The sequence below is a fragment of the Lepidochelys kempii genome, chromosome 5 (genome assembly GCF_965140265.1).
Source record: "Lepidochelys kempii isolate rLepKem1 chromosome 5, rLepKem1.hap2, whole genome shotgun sequence".
Classification (NCBI taxonomy): Eukaryota; Metazoa; Chordata; order Testudines; family Cheloniidae; genus Lepidochelys; species Lepidochelys kempii.
Genome location: NC_133260.1, coordinates 86,276,883 through 86,293,731, shown reverse-complemented (window position 1 = coordinate 86,293,731; position 16,849 = coordinate 86,276,883). Strand labels below are relative to the sequence as shown.

General features: G+C 40.8%; 1 protein-coding gene across 15 annotated transcripts in view; it reads left to right on the top strand.

Moving 5' to 3' along the window:
• The window catches only part of SPIN1 (spindlin 1), a 110,915-nt gene that overhangs the window by 74,374 nt on the left and 19,692 nt on the right, over positions 1–16,849 (top strand). For 10 of the 15 annotated variants that reach the window (XM_073344925.1, XM_073344921.1, XM_073344917.1 and 7 more), the window contains one exon: positions 14,152–14,200. In XM_073344925.1, the coding sequence (XP_073201026.1) occupies positions 14,152–14,200 (49 nt within the window). Of the gene's footprint in view, positions 1–1,052; positions 1,231–1,669; positions 1,830–4,633; positions 4,706–9,222; positions 9,325–14,151; positions 14,201–16,849 lie in introns of those variants that run through there. The other 5 variants (XM_073344931.1, XM_073344928.1, XM_073344927.1 and 2 more) reach the window with 5 other exon arrangements.

Sequence of the window (16,849 nt, the reverse complement as noted above, 5' to 3'; positions counted from 1 at the left end):
TGTTCATGCAGCCTTATGCACCCATTTAACTAAAGCTGTTTAAAATTGCACATATAATTAAGCCAGTACAGCTTTGTCTTGAAGACAAGCACTTACTCCATGCTTTGAGGGCAAGAAGAAATAAAGACAGTGCAATTGTAAACTAACAAGGTTTAAACTAATTAAGTGCCTGGGGCCTCTGTGAACAAAAGCTAACTAATTCAGCTTTCCCCTTGCACTGGGTGCTAAGGGGGGATGTCTGAAAGGGCTTGTGTACACATGGAGCCATAGAGAAATAGCTATTGTACTTTAAATTTCCACCTATAATAATCTAAACTAACTTTCTAGTATACAAAGCCCTAAGTCATTTCTTGTGAGTTGGGGGGAGAATGGCTTTGGGACATAGAACTTCACATCCAGGCATTTTAGAAAACTGTTGAACCAAAAGCTGGAAGTTCTGTTTTAATATGTTCGATAAACCTTTATTAAAAAAAGCAGAATAGTTTATCTTTGAGAGAGAAAGTTTGCTTGGTACAACTGTTCTGTTTTGTTGAGGTTTTTTTGTTTTGTGCTCCTCCCTCCCCCCCTTCCCCCCCCCCCCCCGCAGAGTCATTCCGTTAAGCTTTCATTCCCAGCAGAGAGAAAACATGTTTACTTTGTAAAGCATACAACATAGCTAATGAGCTGAAGGGAGGGATAAAAGAGTATTTAAGTACGCTGTACGGTGCATGTACTGTAGTAGATTTATGGGAAGCTCCTGTGATTTAATATAAAATTGGGAAAGCTCAATTGATATGAAACTAACCATACAGGCCATATTGATGCTTCCATATGTGTTTCCAGCTCATCGTTCAGATTTGTTGAATAAATTACAAAAAGTCTTTAATCTCCATGAAAGGCTGCAAGTCTGTCATATTCAGTAACCTAATCCCTTAATATTAGACCCATAGAAGCAACCAGTACAACACTAACTCCTTCTGGGCTGTGAAATATAATTGTCATCCAGTGTGGTGTGTGTTAAGTATTCAGTTCCAGTAGTAAAACAATAATTTTTTAATCTTCTGTATTGCTAGTGACAACTTTTGAAAGGAGCAACTGGTGTTGAAGGCATTCTTTTCAATGAGATTTGAGGGGTATTGTGCATCTTATTTCATATATGGTTCACATTAGCAAGTCTTTACTTGCGTTATGATTGTCCAATGAGCATCAAGCAGTAAAAACTACCATTGGAGGAAAATAGTTCTGGAAAAGGTGCTTTTGCTTCACTTGCATTTTTACTGATCAAATTCATAGTAATGCTACTGTACTTAGTTTTTCTTTTGCAATTATAAACTTTTTGGTTACTATTAAAAGCAGTTTTCTAACTTTGCTTTACAGGTACAGGAAAGCTACCTACAAAGTTTGGGAGGGTTAGGAAGAAACAGATGAATCAGTTTCTTAAAGAGCTGAGCTAAGAATCTGTATTCAACTATAATAAAGTAAATTTCAGATATGGCAAACTATAAAATCTTTTTTTAAATTGGTACTTAAAAAATAGTGTTTTGCATGTTTTTCTGTCATTCAGTATGGAAATGTTTCTGGTAACTAGAAATCATAGTTTGGTGATTGTTTTATCAATTCAGTTCATAATTATCTGATTAAATTTTGTTCATTGGCTGAGATTTTAGAATTGCTCCCCTTTTTTTTTCAGAAATTAATCTTCACACCTGAGGGACAAGTGGGTGAAAGTTTTCAAATGTCAGTCTATGAGTAAAGACTAAAAATTTATGGAAGGCTTGGCTGGCCAACCAGCAGGAATCAAACAAAGCCTATGTCTAAACCATTCATGTCGTATAAGTGCAAGAGAAGAGGTAAAATGCATTAATGAAGATTTAAGAGGATTATGGATAGGCCTCAATCAAAATGATTATAAACAAAGTTTCTTCAAGTGGTGGTTTCTGTGTCTATTCCACTTGAAGTGCGCATGTACTCCACATGCCTGGGACCAGAAGATTTCTTTTTCATTAGTGGTGTCCATTGGTCTGCACCTGCACCCGTCTCCTTGTGCTCCCAGCTGAGAGGATATGGGGCAGTGCAGACCAGTCACTTCCATGGTTCCTTTCTACCATCTGTGGTCTGAGATGAAACTTCTCTAGTGTCTACAGCTTTAGCTAGCGTTTTTTGTTTTATTGCTGTTAAATAGTTCTCCTTTTCTACCTATTTCTTAGTTTCAGTGTTAGTTTTGGAAAACTTAGGGGGGTTCTTCCCAACCCCAGCCATCTACCTATATTTGGTGCCTTTCATGCCCAGGGCCCCAGGTTTTAAGTACTGTGGCCTTCCCAATCAGTGAAGGTCATGACACCCATCTGTATGGCCTCAGGGAAGCACATATCCCCTCAAGTGTTGTATCTTCCAGATTTTCCCTTGCTGAACCCCTCAATCCCATGAGTTCAGACTTCATACTTTCCTGGTAGATTGTTTGAGACCAGAGTCTGACCCTGGTACATCAGTCAGAGGCACCAGGAATCTGCCTTTGGTACACAGTTGTTTCTGGCTCTGAGACTGTTGTAAGCAGAATTAGGGACCAGCAGAAAACAGGGACACAAAGAGGGTAAGAATAAGCACCCTTACGAGGATAAATGTGAGCAATCTCCTCTAGGTCCTCATCTAAGAAAAGGACTTCTCCAGTCCATTCTTATGTTGGGTGAGACTCCGTGACCCACTACAGGTTTATCAGGAGTTCAAAGAGAACCTGGTACTTGTCCCTTGGCACAAAACCAAAAGTAAATCTGTTTCTTTATGTTTTAAAATGAAGTTTAAAAATGAATCCTTAAGAAATGTAACACCCAATATTATTATTTTGTTGCCCCTAATGATCTCATTAACAGAGTAACACTTGTCAAACTTCCTCTAAAGTGAAAATTCACTAAAATATTGTTCATATGCTACATTTGAGTAACTTATTTTAGGATTATTGGTAGTGTTTGTTATCAAGAATAATAGGTAAAGTTTCTCCTTCAAAAGAGAATTCCACAATTTCCACTACCCTCGCTTGGTGGCCACTTTGAGAAAGGGTCTCTTTGTGTGTCTTGGCCTGCTTACAGCATGGAAAGCAACCATCTTCCTGAGGGTAACTTGTGGCTTCAGTCTCACTGAGAATAATTGGAGATGGTGGCCATTTTCAAAGAAAGCCGTTCTTTTTGACAGATGAAAATTTCCATTAGGAAAAAAAAAATCATAAATATATTTTCAAAAGCTATTTTGTACCACTACATCTACTCAATGGGTAGGCCAAGAAGGAGGGGGAAATTACAGAAGGGGGATATATACCATGCACAAAAGAGGGGTTGCAGGAAGGACAGGGAAGTTTGAGTGTGTGTTGTAAAAGGCAGAGGTATTTTGGAAGATGGGAGAAATGGGGGGAAACGGAGTATGCACTCAGCTGTCTTGTTATGCACTGCCATAACAAAGCAGCTGTAAACCCAGTTTAGCTGACCTGTATGCTCTGTCTGCTTTGTGCTATTCCAGAATAGGACAAAGAAGCCATTTTTAAAACTTTTTTTTAAAAAAGTGAGTACTTCATAAGTTTAAAGCATTAGAAATGTCACATGGTAACATTTTCTTTTGATTTCTTTAGTTTCATATATAATTGTTTAGAAAATGGTGAATGATGCATTTATTATTTACTACAATCCTATTTATTTACTCAAGATTTGCAATAAGTTACAGTTGGCAGAAAATTCAGTTCAATTAAAATGCACAAAAACAGTATTTTAATTTTTTATTAGGTAAATAAAACTGCCATAAGTGTACATACGTAAGACTAGATATGGAAAAAGTTTATCCAAAACATTTATTTAACAAAGGATAACACTTATTTATCTATAGTTACTAAATTGAACTGATCCTATAACTAGATCTTATCCTCTCACCTTTTTATTCATATGGGAAGAAGAACACCAGCTACTGTGGTCAAGTTCTGGTGTTCACGCTTTGAAAAGGTTGTTAAAAAATTAGCGTGGGTTCAGAGAAGCTATAAAAATGAACTGAAGTCTGGAAACATGCCTTACAATGTGCCTTAACCTAAATAACGTGAGTTGAATGTGACCTGTAAGGAATCCTTTAATTTAGCAGACCAAGGCATAATAAGATCAAATAGTTGGATGGGAAATAAGACTCACATGAAAGTGAGGTCAATTAATCATTGGAACAACTTTCCAAGAAAAGAGGGTAAATTTGTCATTTAAGAACATAAGAGCAGCCATACTGGGTCAGACCAATGGTCCATCTAGCCCAGTATCCTGTCTTCCGACAGTGGCCAGTGCCAGGTGCCCCAAAGGGAATGAACAGAACAGGTAAACATCAAGTGATCCATCCCCTGTTGCCCATTCCCAGCTTCTGGCAAACAGAGGCTAGAGACACTTCAGAGCATGGTTTTGCATTTGAAGTCCTGAAATCATGGTTGGATATCTAAGAGAGGCACTCTGTTTCAGCTGCAAGTTAAGTTTAGTAATATCTGTTTACATGGTAGGTAAGAATTGCCTCCACTGCAGAAATTAATGGATGAAGTTCTGTGGCCTGTGTTGTGCAGAAGATAAGATTAGGTGATTATATAGTGATCCTTTTGACCTTAAAATTTATCATGTTGTCGTGTATTTTCTTAAAACTAATGCAGAAAACATATATTGGGAGAAGATGTACCCCGCTTGCTTAGTCTGATGCTGAGAGTTCATCATTAATAAATTAGGCAAGTATTGAACATTGAGGATAGTCGTTAAAATTGGCATTAACTGTAATGATCTACTGGCTGAAGCTATTTTGATTAAAAAACAAGTGACCTGACTTGTGACCCTGACAGTTTAAAAGACGACGTATAAGACTGTAAATCAGTTTCCAGCCTACAATATTAACTTATTAGAACAATTGTATACTAGTGCTCACATATGGTCCTTTTGTCAGTTTTAGCAGAGAATTGTCTGTCAAGCTTTGTGGTTGCCAGATTGTACAGGCAGTTCTTTCTATATAATTTCTTCTCTCTTCCTGAGGTATCCCCCCCCCCCCTTTTTTTTTTTTTTTTAATTTTCTTTTTATTTCTACTGCTTGTCACTTCCCAGCAGCTACAGGATTGACAGATACTTATTTCCTGGAAAGTTTGACATTTTTCCTGGAGAATCAGACATTATCTTATCTTTAAAGTGATCATCTGTGAGTGAATATCTGTCAGGCTGATGTATTCCTCCTCTTCTTCTTTTTGTCCTTCATTTCTCCTAGATTTGGAAATATTTTTAAACTGATAAGTTCCTGGGAGACTTTCTAGGGTTGTGTTAGGATTGCAAAAAACATTGCATAAGGGCTGCTGCCAACCTGCATGTGAGCATGGCTAAACCCAGCAGTTACATACCTATCATATGTTCATGCAGCTCTAAGACTCTTAGCCATCCAGAAAAGTAACATCACTGTTTCAAAATCAAAGTATTTTTGTCTCAGGTAATAAATCTAGTTTTTTTTCCCCCAGTTGGCTATGGCAGAATGCCTGTTTTTTGACACAATGATAGTTGTCAGCAGCAGTTTAAGAAATGGCAGTTAACTTTCATTGAAGGTTAACTGCCACCAGTATAGACAAAGGTCACTCTCTTCTCAGGCAGGCAGGAAGGGGTAGTCAGTCCAGATACAGAAGCATTCACTTATTATTTCAAATATGTTTTGGGTATATAAAGTGACATGCCTTAAAGGACCTAGTTTTCAGAAAGTACTGAGTACCCTCCTTCTGAGAGTCTGGCACCTTAGAGATTTAAGAATTGGGGCACTTAAAATCAATGGTCACTTCAACAATTTAGGTCTTTCTGTTTGGTTCTGCCCTTTCTCCCATTAGGATCAACGTTTTATTTTCCACTTTGTAGAGTATTAATAAGTGTAGCCTCAGACTGCTTTGCAGTCTCAGCTTGCCTTTGCTATATCAGAATGGAAGAAAAGACTTCAGTAAACAACTCTGAAGAGGTGAACTAATTGCAACACCGCTTTTTCGGCCTCCATAATCTTCCCAATTTGTCCCCTTCACCCTGGGCTTTCCCTGTTTCAGCATTGTGTATGTATGCTCTTCCCTGTCGGCCACCGGTGGAAATGGTGCCTAACAGGGCATTTTACAACATGGATCACGGAACCTCCCAAGAGTCTGCCACCTGACATGATAGCGTCATTGGAAAAAGAGAGGCGGGAATGCTAAAGAATTCACTTCAACTTTTCCTATCCTGGTGCTCTGTTCTCCAGAGTGGAAGCACTCAATCCAAGGAATACTCCTTGGATCACAAAGCTTTTCTCCTCAGGTACCCTTACGGATCTCCTTTGCACCGTAACAGTTTCTCTTGCTCCTTCAGTTATCTCCAAGGACTTGTTTGCTGAATCTTCTGGCAAATGGGTAATTCCTTAATCTTCTCCTTCTGGTAGCTGGATGCCATAAAGAAAGGAGGACATGGTCATCCTCTTCTTTTCTCTCCCCCCCAAAGAGCTTCTACTTATTTAATTGTGCACACAACTGTAATTCATTTAAATTTCTGCAGTGAACTAACAGGATGCAAGGTTTCCTGCAATGAGGATGTCGAGCAAATTTTCCTTGTTTGGTCAACCACAATAAAAATGGAGGGAGCTTGTAGCAGAAGTCCTAATATTGCCAATGCAGCACCATCTTTCCTTGGTACCAGAAGTAGGGTCTTTTCAGACCAGCCCCTGAAACAAGGAGACAGTGGAGGAATTGAAAAGACTTTAGCCCAGCAGTAGCATGGCTTTTCTGAAAACACAGGGGGAGGTGCTAGCTGGAGGGCAACAAGGAGCCAGATAGCCATGACAGACCTGGACACCAAAATTCACACATCCTTTTGTTGTACCAATAAAATAAAAACCAGCAGGATCTTATTAAAGGGAAAAAGGCAAAATACCACATTTATTGTGAATACAGAAAGAATCATAGTAAGCAGTTAGTTATAGCTATAACATTCCATTCAATCTCATATTTATTCACACATTCATTCATACAAACACACACACATACACACCCACACACACAGGTTCTGCAAGGTTGTTATCATAGTTACCAGCCTTAGAGTTGCTCATGCCAAGCCACTGGCCAGGTGGCCTGGACATGAGGAGGGAGCAGGGCCTTGTCAGATGCTCATCTGATGCTCCTGGAAGTTGGTTTGCAGAATCAGACCCCAAAGTTCTCACTTTTTAGAGTCTATTTTTATAGGAATTTCTTCCTATGCCAGTCTATGGGAATTGCTTCATCATGCTGTTGCTGAATCAATCAGCAGATAGCACATTCCTGACGGCTCCAAGATGTTATCTTGTTCTTTGGTTCTCCCATTCTTGAGGCTGTTGGGTGGATTCCAGTCTGCCCTCCGGGGGGGTCGTCTGGTTATTTCCACTTGACGCCTTCTTCAGCCGATGGACACTGGATTCTTAGGCTGGCACCTCCCTGATCATTCAGTTATTATCCACACCAAGCATCCATCCACATACATCCTCTATCTCTATTTTAATCACAATTGTTAATACAACAAAAGGGTGGGGAGTCTCTGGGTGCTGTTTCTGTTGTTAGAGTATTGCTTTGAGTCTCTCTCTCTGTGAATTGCTTTGAGAACAGACTCTGTCTTAGAATGTACTAACGCAATTAGCAGCTTGCAAGTTTCACACATAGAGGGAGAGAAACAGCACCAAAAACCAAGAGACCTCTTAATTAGTAATACCCTGGAATTGAAACTCTGGGGAATCAAACTCATTTGTGATTTTAATACAGAACTTCTTTAATATGATCCAACCCTTTTCTGGGGAGGACTGGGTCTGTGAAGCCGATCTGGATATTGCTTCAGCAGTTCAGTGAGGCTCTTAGAGAGTGGCAGGTGGTGCAGTTGGAGCTACAGCAGGCTAAAGAAACTGCAGCATTACCTGTTATGGATCCTGCAGGAAAGAAACAGTAACAGGTACTGGGTAGATAAGAGGAATCCAGTGAGCTGGAAGCCTGAGACTTGGCCAAGAAGATGTTATGATTGTGGACAGATGGGATATTTTAAGAACGGCTTGCCCTTGGGTGAACTTGGAGAAAGACGCAGAGAAACCAGGGCAGAGACTAATAGCTCTCCAGGCAGAGAAGCCTTGGAGAAAAGACCCTGACAAAGCAGGGCAAAGAGACTGCAAAAGCTCTCCATGTCAAGAGGTCAGAGGTGGGAAATCTTGTCTAATCAGGACAAAGGACTGTTAAACGCTGTCCAGGCAGAGCAACCAAGGAAAGAAGATCCTGAGAAATCAGGGCAGAGACTGCAAATAGCTCTCCACATAGACAGGCCTGGGCGAGGAGCCCCTGAGCAAGCAGGGCAAAGACTGCATAGAAGGGGACATTAACCTTCAGATAGGCTCACAAACCTAAAGCCTCTTCTTTGGGATTGGGTGTGGGGGGAGATATGTGATGGGGTGTACCAGGTCCTTTGAGGCCCCCTGCTGGAGGCACTGCATTCCCACCCCACCCCACCCCAGGAAAAAGCGGTTAAAATTGATCTTCCAGGGCTGCCTAAAAAGGCTATATAGAAGCAACCAGTCAGAGCAGGCTCAGATAAAAGGAGTTGCAGGGCTTGATCAGGTCAGTTCCTGGGTGGGACCAGAGGGGCAAGGAATGACAAAAGGCTTTAAACAGGCTGCGTTTACCAGACTTGGGAAAGAAGACATGAAAACTGAAACCCTAAGGTAACCAATGAAAGGAACAGGACCACATGGGGGGGAAAAGCCCAGGGAATAACTGCAGCAAACAGAGCAGCGGTTCATGGCTGCTGTTTATAGGGTCCCTGAGCTGGGACTCGGAGTAGTGGGCAGGCCTGAGTTCCCACCACTGGGAAAGTGACCTACACCCCGAGAAGGGGAAAAGGCTCTTTTAGAAGCCCAAGTGAAAGGTGGGATTTAAAAGACCAAGAGACGGGGCTGAAGACCCTAGCGAGGGCAGGTAGCTTGTTGGACTTTTGATACCGCTGAGAGAGGTTTGCTTTTTGACTATGTGACTTGGCTGGAGGGCTGAGCCACTGCAGACCTACCAAGCAGGTAGGTACCAACCTATAGGGGAGGTGCCAGGACCAGGAAAGATTGCAGTATCACGCCTAACCGACAGGAGGAACTCACGAGAGGTGAGTGTCCCTTGTCACCGTATGATTTTATTAACTTTGCTGAATGTTCATTTTGTGAAACTATACTGAATATATAATAAATAGCTGGAATTTTTTTTCCTAGGCTTTCCAGTTGCAAAGTAAATTCTGAAAGCTTGTGTAGGTAGCTGGAGGAAGCTTATCCTGAAAGCAGTATCTCAAGTGGAACAGTAATATGCTGTTTTTGGTAATTATCAAAGTAGTACAGAAACTGCAGCAAGTGATGTGAATCTAAACCTTTTCACATTTAATGGAAATAGCATTCATGTGTTGTGAAATCTGACAGCTCCCTTGTGATAAATTCATTAATGTTGGCTGCTTTAATACCAATTACTACCTGAGATCAAACTTTACTTATACCAAAAAAGCATACACACTGATCTTTCCACTTATTAAATGTCTGGTGAAATATTGATATTGAAATTTCTATCAAAGTGTTTTTCTTTTAATGAATTAGCCACTCACTGTTCATCCTCTAAATTCTGTTTAGATCTCAAACCGAAAGTAGCGTCAGTGACTGACATGTAAATTGTTCACACCACAAAACTGCTGCCCTACTTAGTGCATTTGAAAGTCTCTCTGCTGAAGAGAGGATTAGGAATTGTGTTAATTTGAGAGTTGGGAATGGTGAGAGGAAGCTTGTACAGGATCAAACTGCACTACACTTGTTTGATTTCTAGTAAAATGTACAGAAAACCTATCTAACACACTTCTGTCAAAGGTGCCTAAAGAAACAAAACTAAAACAGCATCAGCTTCTAGCAAAACTCTGCCTTGATCAAAACCTTTACCCACAGACATCAGGTACTATCGAATCCCTTGCTCTCCAAAAGCCAACCAATTTTCAGTAATGTTTAAAATGATACTTTGCAGGGAAACAAGAAGACTGTCGTGCCATTTTTAAAGATGCTTTTCAGTAAAATGCTTCAAGCATTATAAGCGTTTATCAGGCTCATTAAATCATATGTTATACAAACCTATACAAATAGGTTTATATCTAAAATAATCCAAAAGTAGCTAGAGAAGTAGTTTTTGATTAATATTTATAGAAATTATTTCTTCTGCACAATTTATTTGACACTCTGGCAGTACAAGATTTGTGGGTCTTCCTTAAGTGATGATGAGTGCAATAGGATTAAGATCATGTTAAATTATTTCATCAATTTTTTTATTCATAAGTACTTTTAAAGGGCAAATTTGCAAAAAGAAAAGATTTACACAGAAATAAAATATGCCTCAAAATATCACCAGAGCAATTTAAAAGTATTTTAAATAAATTTTTCCTGGAATGTGCACTACAAAGAGAAGATTATCATTATTCACACACTTAGTGTGAGCTTGCCAAAGTGAATTGGGCAAAATTGAAGGACCAATGCTTGACATAATTGGAGGACTGTTGAATATTATTGTTTTGCTCGTAGAGCTATCATCTGCTTAGGGACAAATTACCTTCTAAACATTAAATATCACTCCAGTGAGGGGGGAAATTCAACAGCTGTATCTACTCTTGATTTTATTAGTCACTTACCCTATTTGTGCAGCACTTGCATGTGCAAAGGCAGCCTATTTGCATGTCTGTCTGAAAATCTGGCCCTTGATTACGTTGCTGGGATTCAGTGTTAGCACTTACTTACCAACATAAGAATGGCCATACTGGGTCAGACCAAATGTCCATCTACCCCAGTATCCTGTCTTCTGACAGTGGCCAATGCCAGCTGCTTCAGGACATGGTCCATGATTGAGCCCCCACATGCTACTGCAGTACAAAAAAAACCATAACAGAAAATAGGTTCCCTTCACACCTTTTTAGATCAATTTTCAATCTAAGACCATAGTACATTGGTTCACATTCAAGCATATGGACCATCTTCCACTAGGAATTCATAAATACATCAAGCAAGCTGGGAATATGGCAATTATCCATCTTAATTTTTACTGTCAGTTTAAAATTATGAAATTGATGTTTTAAGATCCCAGATACATTAAGCACTTTTTTTTTGGTAAAATGGAAATAATAGTTTGTCATATAACTGATGGATTAGTTCTTACCATCTCACCAAAAAAAATGTGTTCCTGTGGTGGTTGGGGGAAGAAGTTGGTAAACCTCTATCAACTTTTTCTAAAGGTTCAAAAATGCGGTTGCAAATCACTTGGATGTGTGTTTAACACTTCCTTTCCTTCCTCTACCCCTACATGTGTGCACACTTTTGTATTTTGCATTGATATACATCTGTAAGGATTATTAGTATCTAATCTTTTAGCACAGCTAGTGTATTCTTTAGATGTATGGTGGTGGTAATGAAAAGTGTTTCTCTTTTCATAGTGGGGGAGGGCAATGTGTCAACAGAGTGGTTTCAAGTGTTTTTCTTCCCAAATAGTTGGCTGATACTCTGAAACTTGTTCAACACTATGGAAGTCTGCAAGATGCTAGCAGAACTCAGGATATATTTTGCTAGTTAAGATTAGGTAGTTTAGCAACTGTAACTTCCCTAATTCAGTTGAACAACAAAAGATTCAGACAGACTGATAACATTACAGTAATAAGCTAATAGTGGTTCTGGTCTTGTTTATGTAAGGATAAAACCAAATGCTGTAAATGGAGAATGGCTGTAAATACTGAGAATTCTTCCTCCAGTAGCTACTCTTGAGGGCATTCTACCCCAGAAAATTAAAAATTCTGCGCACAATATTTTAAAATTCTGCTAATTTTATTTGTCAAATAAATGTGGAGGCTCCAGCATGGAATTGGAGAGAACAGGCCACTGGCTGCACAGAGGTTGGAGATCACTGTGCAGCTCCTCCCTGGGACATGGACTCAGTAGTGAGGCTGCACCCAACCCTGACAGAGTGCAAGGACCTGGCCTGCCCCAGAAACAGCCTAGGGCCCTGCCCCTCTGTGTGGGCAGGCACACTCAGCAAGGTAGGATTCAGGTGTGGTGGGGCTTAATGTGACTGGATCCAGGTGTGGGTTAAGAGGGTTCTGAGTGGGGCAGTCTAGGTGCGGGTGGCTCAGTGGAGGAATCTGGGCGTGGGATCTTGATGCATCGGGACTTGTTGCGAGTTCTGGATGCAACAGGAATGGGATGCTGCAGGGGGTGGGAGTTGGTGTGTTGGGGATAGAGCTCGGCAGGGGAGTCTGGATGTGGGGGGTTCAGTTTGAGGCCCAGATGCTGGGGGAAAGAGGCTCAGTGGGGTGGGGATCCAGGTGCAACTGGTTGGGGCTAGGTGGGGTGGGGATCCAGGTGCGGGTGGCTTGTCAGGATGGTTCAGGAATAGGGGGAGTGGGGCTCTTCGGGGAGGTTTTGAGTGTGGTGGGTAAGGCTCGGCAGGAGGGTCTGGGTATGAAGGCGCCTGGATGCCCGGAGGTCGGGCGAATGTGGGAGCAGCTCCCTGCACAGGGATTCCTCCCCCTGCAGCTGAGAAATGATGGGTGCAGGAATCGGGGGGTGGAGAGAAGGGGAGTTTGCAGAGCTTCCTGCACCCGGGGGAGTAATATGGGGGTGGGTCTGACCCAGCCCCAGATGCTATGCAGGGGAAGAGGAAGCCCCATCCTCCCCAGCCCAGCACAGGGTAGGAGCCACCAGCCCAGTCTTCCCCAGTCCTGCCTCCTGCCCCACAGTGATTTACCTATCTGTCAGCTTCCTGGAGCACCCAAAACATACTGCTGGGGAGGGCCGCATGACTGCTTTTGTGCCTTCCCCATCAGAAAGTAATTTTTCTGCAGGGAAGCAAATAAATCTGCAGGGGACATAAATTCTGCACATGCACAGTGGTGCAGAATTCTCCTCAGGAGTAAAGAGCTTAGGAAATGATGGATCCATCAATCAGATGGTTACAGCCTTTCACTTGTACTGGTTTTGAAAGTTAAATGTTAAATTGTTTTGGAATTGCTTATAGTTTGGAATCTTTCAGGAAAGGCGATGAAAAAGGTAGAGAACAAATGTGTGGCAGTCACCCTCAAAGGAAACGTGTAGGTTTTTTATACTAGTTTTACGACATTGTATTAAGCCATAGAGGCTGTGGCAAATTGGGCATTCTGTCTGTACCACTTCTGAATTGCTTACAATTTCTTAAAAATGATATCATGAAATTCCTACTTTTATTTTCTGTCTTTTTAACCGGTTACTTATCTGTTAGAGGACCTTCCCTGTTATCCCATGGCTGCTTAGAGTACTTGTCAGAGGTTTTCTGATAATCCAAGTACACTATATCCACTGGATCACCCTTGTCCACATGTTTGGTGACCCACTCAAAGAATTCTAATAGATTGGTGAGGCATGATTTTCTCTTTACAGAAGCTGTGTTGACTCTTCCCCATCTAATCATGTTCATCTAGGTATCTGATCACTTTGTTCTGTACGATAGTTTCAGCCAACTTGCCTGGTACTGAAAGTAGGCTTACCGGCCTGCAATTGCTCAGATCGCCTCTGGAGACTCTTCTAAAAATTGGTGTCACATTAGCTATCTTCCAGTCATCTGATACAGAAGCTGATTTAAGTGATAGGTTACATACCATGGCTGGTAGTTCTGCAATTTCATATTTGAGTTCCTTCAGAACACTTACATGAATACCATCTGGTCCTAGTTGCTTATTACTGATAAATTTATCAGTTTGTTCCAAAATTACTTCTCTTGACACCTCATTCTGGGACAGTTCCTCAGATTTATCACTTAAAAGAATGGCTTCAGTGTGGGAATCTCCCACACCGTTGTTGTGTTTGGAATTTGAACATACAGGTGATCTTGACCACAACCACTATCTGTTTTAATCTGACATCTGAGTAGAAATTAAAAGTGTATTTCATGCAAGTTTAGCTCCAGAAGTATATTAATTCTAGGATTTTTATTCAGAATACTTACATTTTTGGGGGGGGTTTTGTTCAATATTTAACTCCCATAGAATTGCAGCACTTCATCTACATCTTGGCATTCAAAACAGCAGCCTTTCTTAGCTCTCTGCATGAACGGAATATGTTCATTTCCCAATCATTTATGTGTTGTTTTCTCTGTTGCAGGGCATGCAGGAGTGTCTGCCAGCATGATGAAGAAGAGAACTTCTCACAAGTAAGCGATTTCTAAAACTTATTTTTATAAATTTCAACTGTTTGTACTTCCCAGTGTAGGGTTTGTTACCCAGAATTACGTTGTTAGAAATATGTTCTTATTACTGCTGTTCCAGCCTTTACTTTTTGTTTTACGAACAGTGTGGGATTGTGTTCAGGTAATATATATCCACTGGCAGATATACATTTGTTTTCTACATTGCTTTTGCTCACAGGCTTGCTTTTTAAACTTACTTATGTTTGAATAGCACCATCACTTGAGAAACAAGATCATGTGAATAAAATGGTATAAATTGCTTGAAGACTTTAGGGAGAGGAAGTGGCAAGGAAAGACTATAGTAACTTCACTGCCTAAGTGGTGCATTGTGACTAGGTCAGTATAAAGCTATTCTCATCAAGTATTTTTAATGATAACTGCATCTGGAAAATAACCTCAGACATATAATAGATTTCTTATTACTACTTGTGTTTCAGTAATTTCATTTCAAATACATTTTTGTCATGGAGATTTCCCATATGTATTTTTTCAAATGCGGTGATTGAGAATAATTCAACACTTTTATAAGGATGCTTTATTTTTTGTTAGGGGTATCTCATCACCCTCCACACACTCATCACTCCCCCAAAAAAAGGGAATTAATTTGTTGTTCACCTTGTGATTTTAAGAGGGAGTAGATGATGGAAAGAGCTATTCTGAGGGAGGAGAAGGTATAGTCTGGACATGTTTGATCTCATTGTTTTTAACAGCTAAATAGATTGGGTCTGGCTAGTTTTCTGATGGAACACTTCAAAGACAAAAACTGAGTGCAGGTGCATTTTATGACTATTAAACATTTTTTCTAAGTGCAAAAACCTGTTCATTATTTTTCAGTGTACACTCTTCTACAAAATAGTATGTGACAATCCAAGGTTGCTGGTTATCAATAATAATTTCTTAAATACATTCAAATGTGTTCCTCAGCGTTCCATCCAATGTTCAAACAGATAGAGGAATGGATCACAGAACTAAAAATTAGTAGTAGCTTGGGCATGATTCCATTAGATTTTTATATGTAAACAGAATGTACAAAGTACACAGTGTTTTGGCTGTTTCCCTGCAGCCTGACTCCCCCTTATTAGATGTTTCTGTCAGCTGGTATGCTTTCTAAGGATGATAGTTTTGATAAGGCCATTCAGTGAGTAATTCTCTGAGCACCTCAGGGGCAGCCTCCCACCTTACAGGAGGATGGGTATTCGTCTTCTGATAGTGGGGATGTTTCACTCTCTTACCTTTTTAGGTGGTACCTTTCTATGACCCATATATGTTTGCTAGTCAGGTCAGGCGTGGGAAAATATAGGCATGTTAGTTCAAAGACCCTAGTTGGTACTCCTCCATCCTGGCCACTCTCATTTTATCCATATGGACAGACTGCTTGGCCTCGCTGGTGCCATGGTCATATCCTAAATCAAAGTATTCCTCAGCTTCAGTTTCCAGGGTTAAATCTCATTCACGCCTAGATCTGCCTGTCATGCAAAAGCAACCACAGCAATCTGCAAGTATTGTTGAACCGGACTCTCTTCTTCATCAGTTTCTGTATGAGTACATATTTCAGCAACAAGTTTCTGAAACATTCCCAGAGAATATTCTGTCGTCTTCACAGAATGAGGCTGACTGTTCGTCAGGCATCTTCATTAGATGATTATAAGTCATTTCAAGAATTAGTCTGCTGAATGGTCTGCCAAAGCTTTGTAGAGCTACCAGCTACCAGCTCAGACTGTTCAAGAAAAAGAACATATTATTGGTAGGGCCCTACCAAATTCAGGGTCCATTTTGGTCAATTTCACAGTCATAGGATCTTACAAATTGTAAATTTCACGATTCAGCTATTTAAATCTGAAATTTCACAGTGTTGTAATTGTAGGGGTCCTGACCCCAAAATGAGTTGTAAGGGGGGTTGCAGTACTGCTACCCTTACTTCTGCACTGCTGCTGGTGACAGCGCTGCCTTCAGAGTTGGGCAGCTGGAGAGTGGCAGCTGCTGGCGGGGAGCCCAGCCTTGAAGGCAGAGCTGCCACCATCAGCAGCACAGAAGTAAGGATGGCATGGTATGGTATTGTCACCCTTACTTCTGCGCTGCTGCCTGCAGAGCTGGGCCCTCAGTCAGCAGCCACCACTCTCCGGTCACCCAGCTATGAAGGTAGTGCAAATGTAAGGGTGGCACTACCATGACCCCCTGCAACTCTCTTTTGGGTCAGGACCCCCAATTTGGGAAACACTGGTCTTCCCTGTGAAATCTATATAGTGTAGGGTAAAAGCACACAAAAGACCAGATTTCCTCGTACATCTGCTCTCCAAACTGGGACAGAGAATGAATGTGAAAAAGTCTCATTTAATCCCAACACAGAAGATAGAATTTATTGGGCTTCTACTCAATGCTCAAACCTCCATGGAATACCTGTCACAGCCAGATTCAAGAACATTATAGAGTTGATCAATCAACTTCATAAAAATCCGTGTACTACAAGAAGGATATGTTTCCAGCTTTTAGGTCCCATGGCTTCATGTACGCTTGTGACCCTATTGACCAGACTGCATTTTCATTGTGGTCAAGACTGTTTTTGGATTGTCCATTTCCGTGCTGTTGACAAAATAGATATGGGGTAAGCATCTC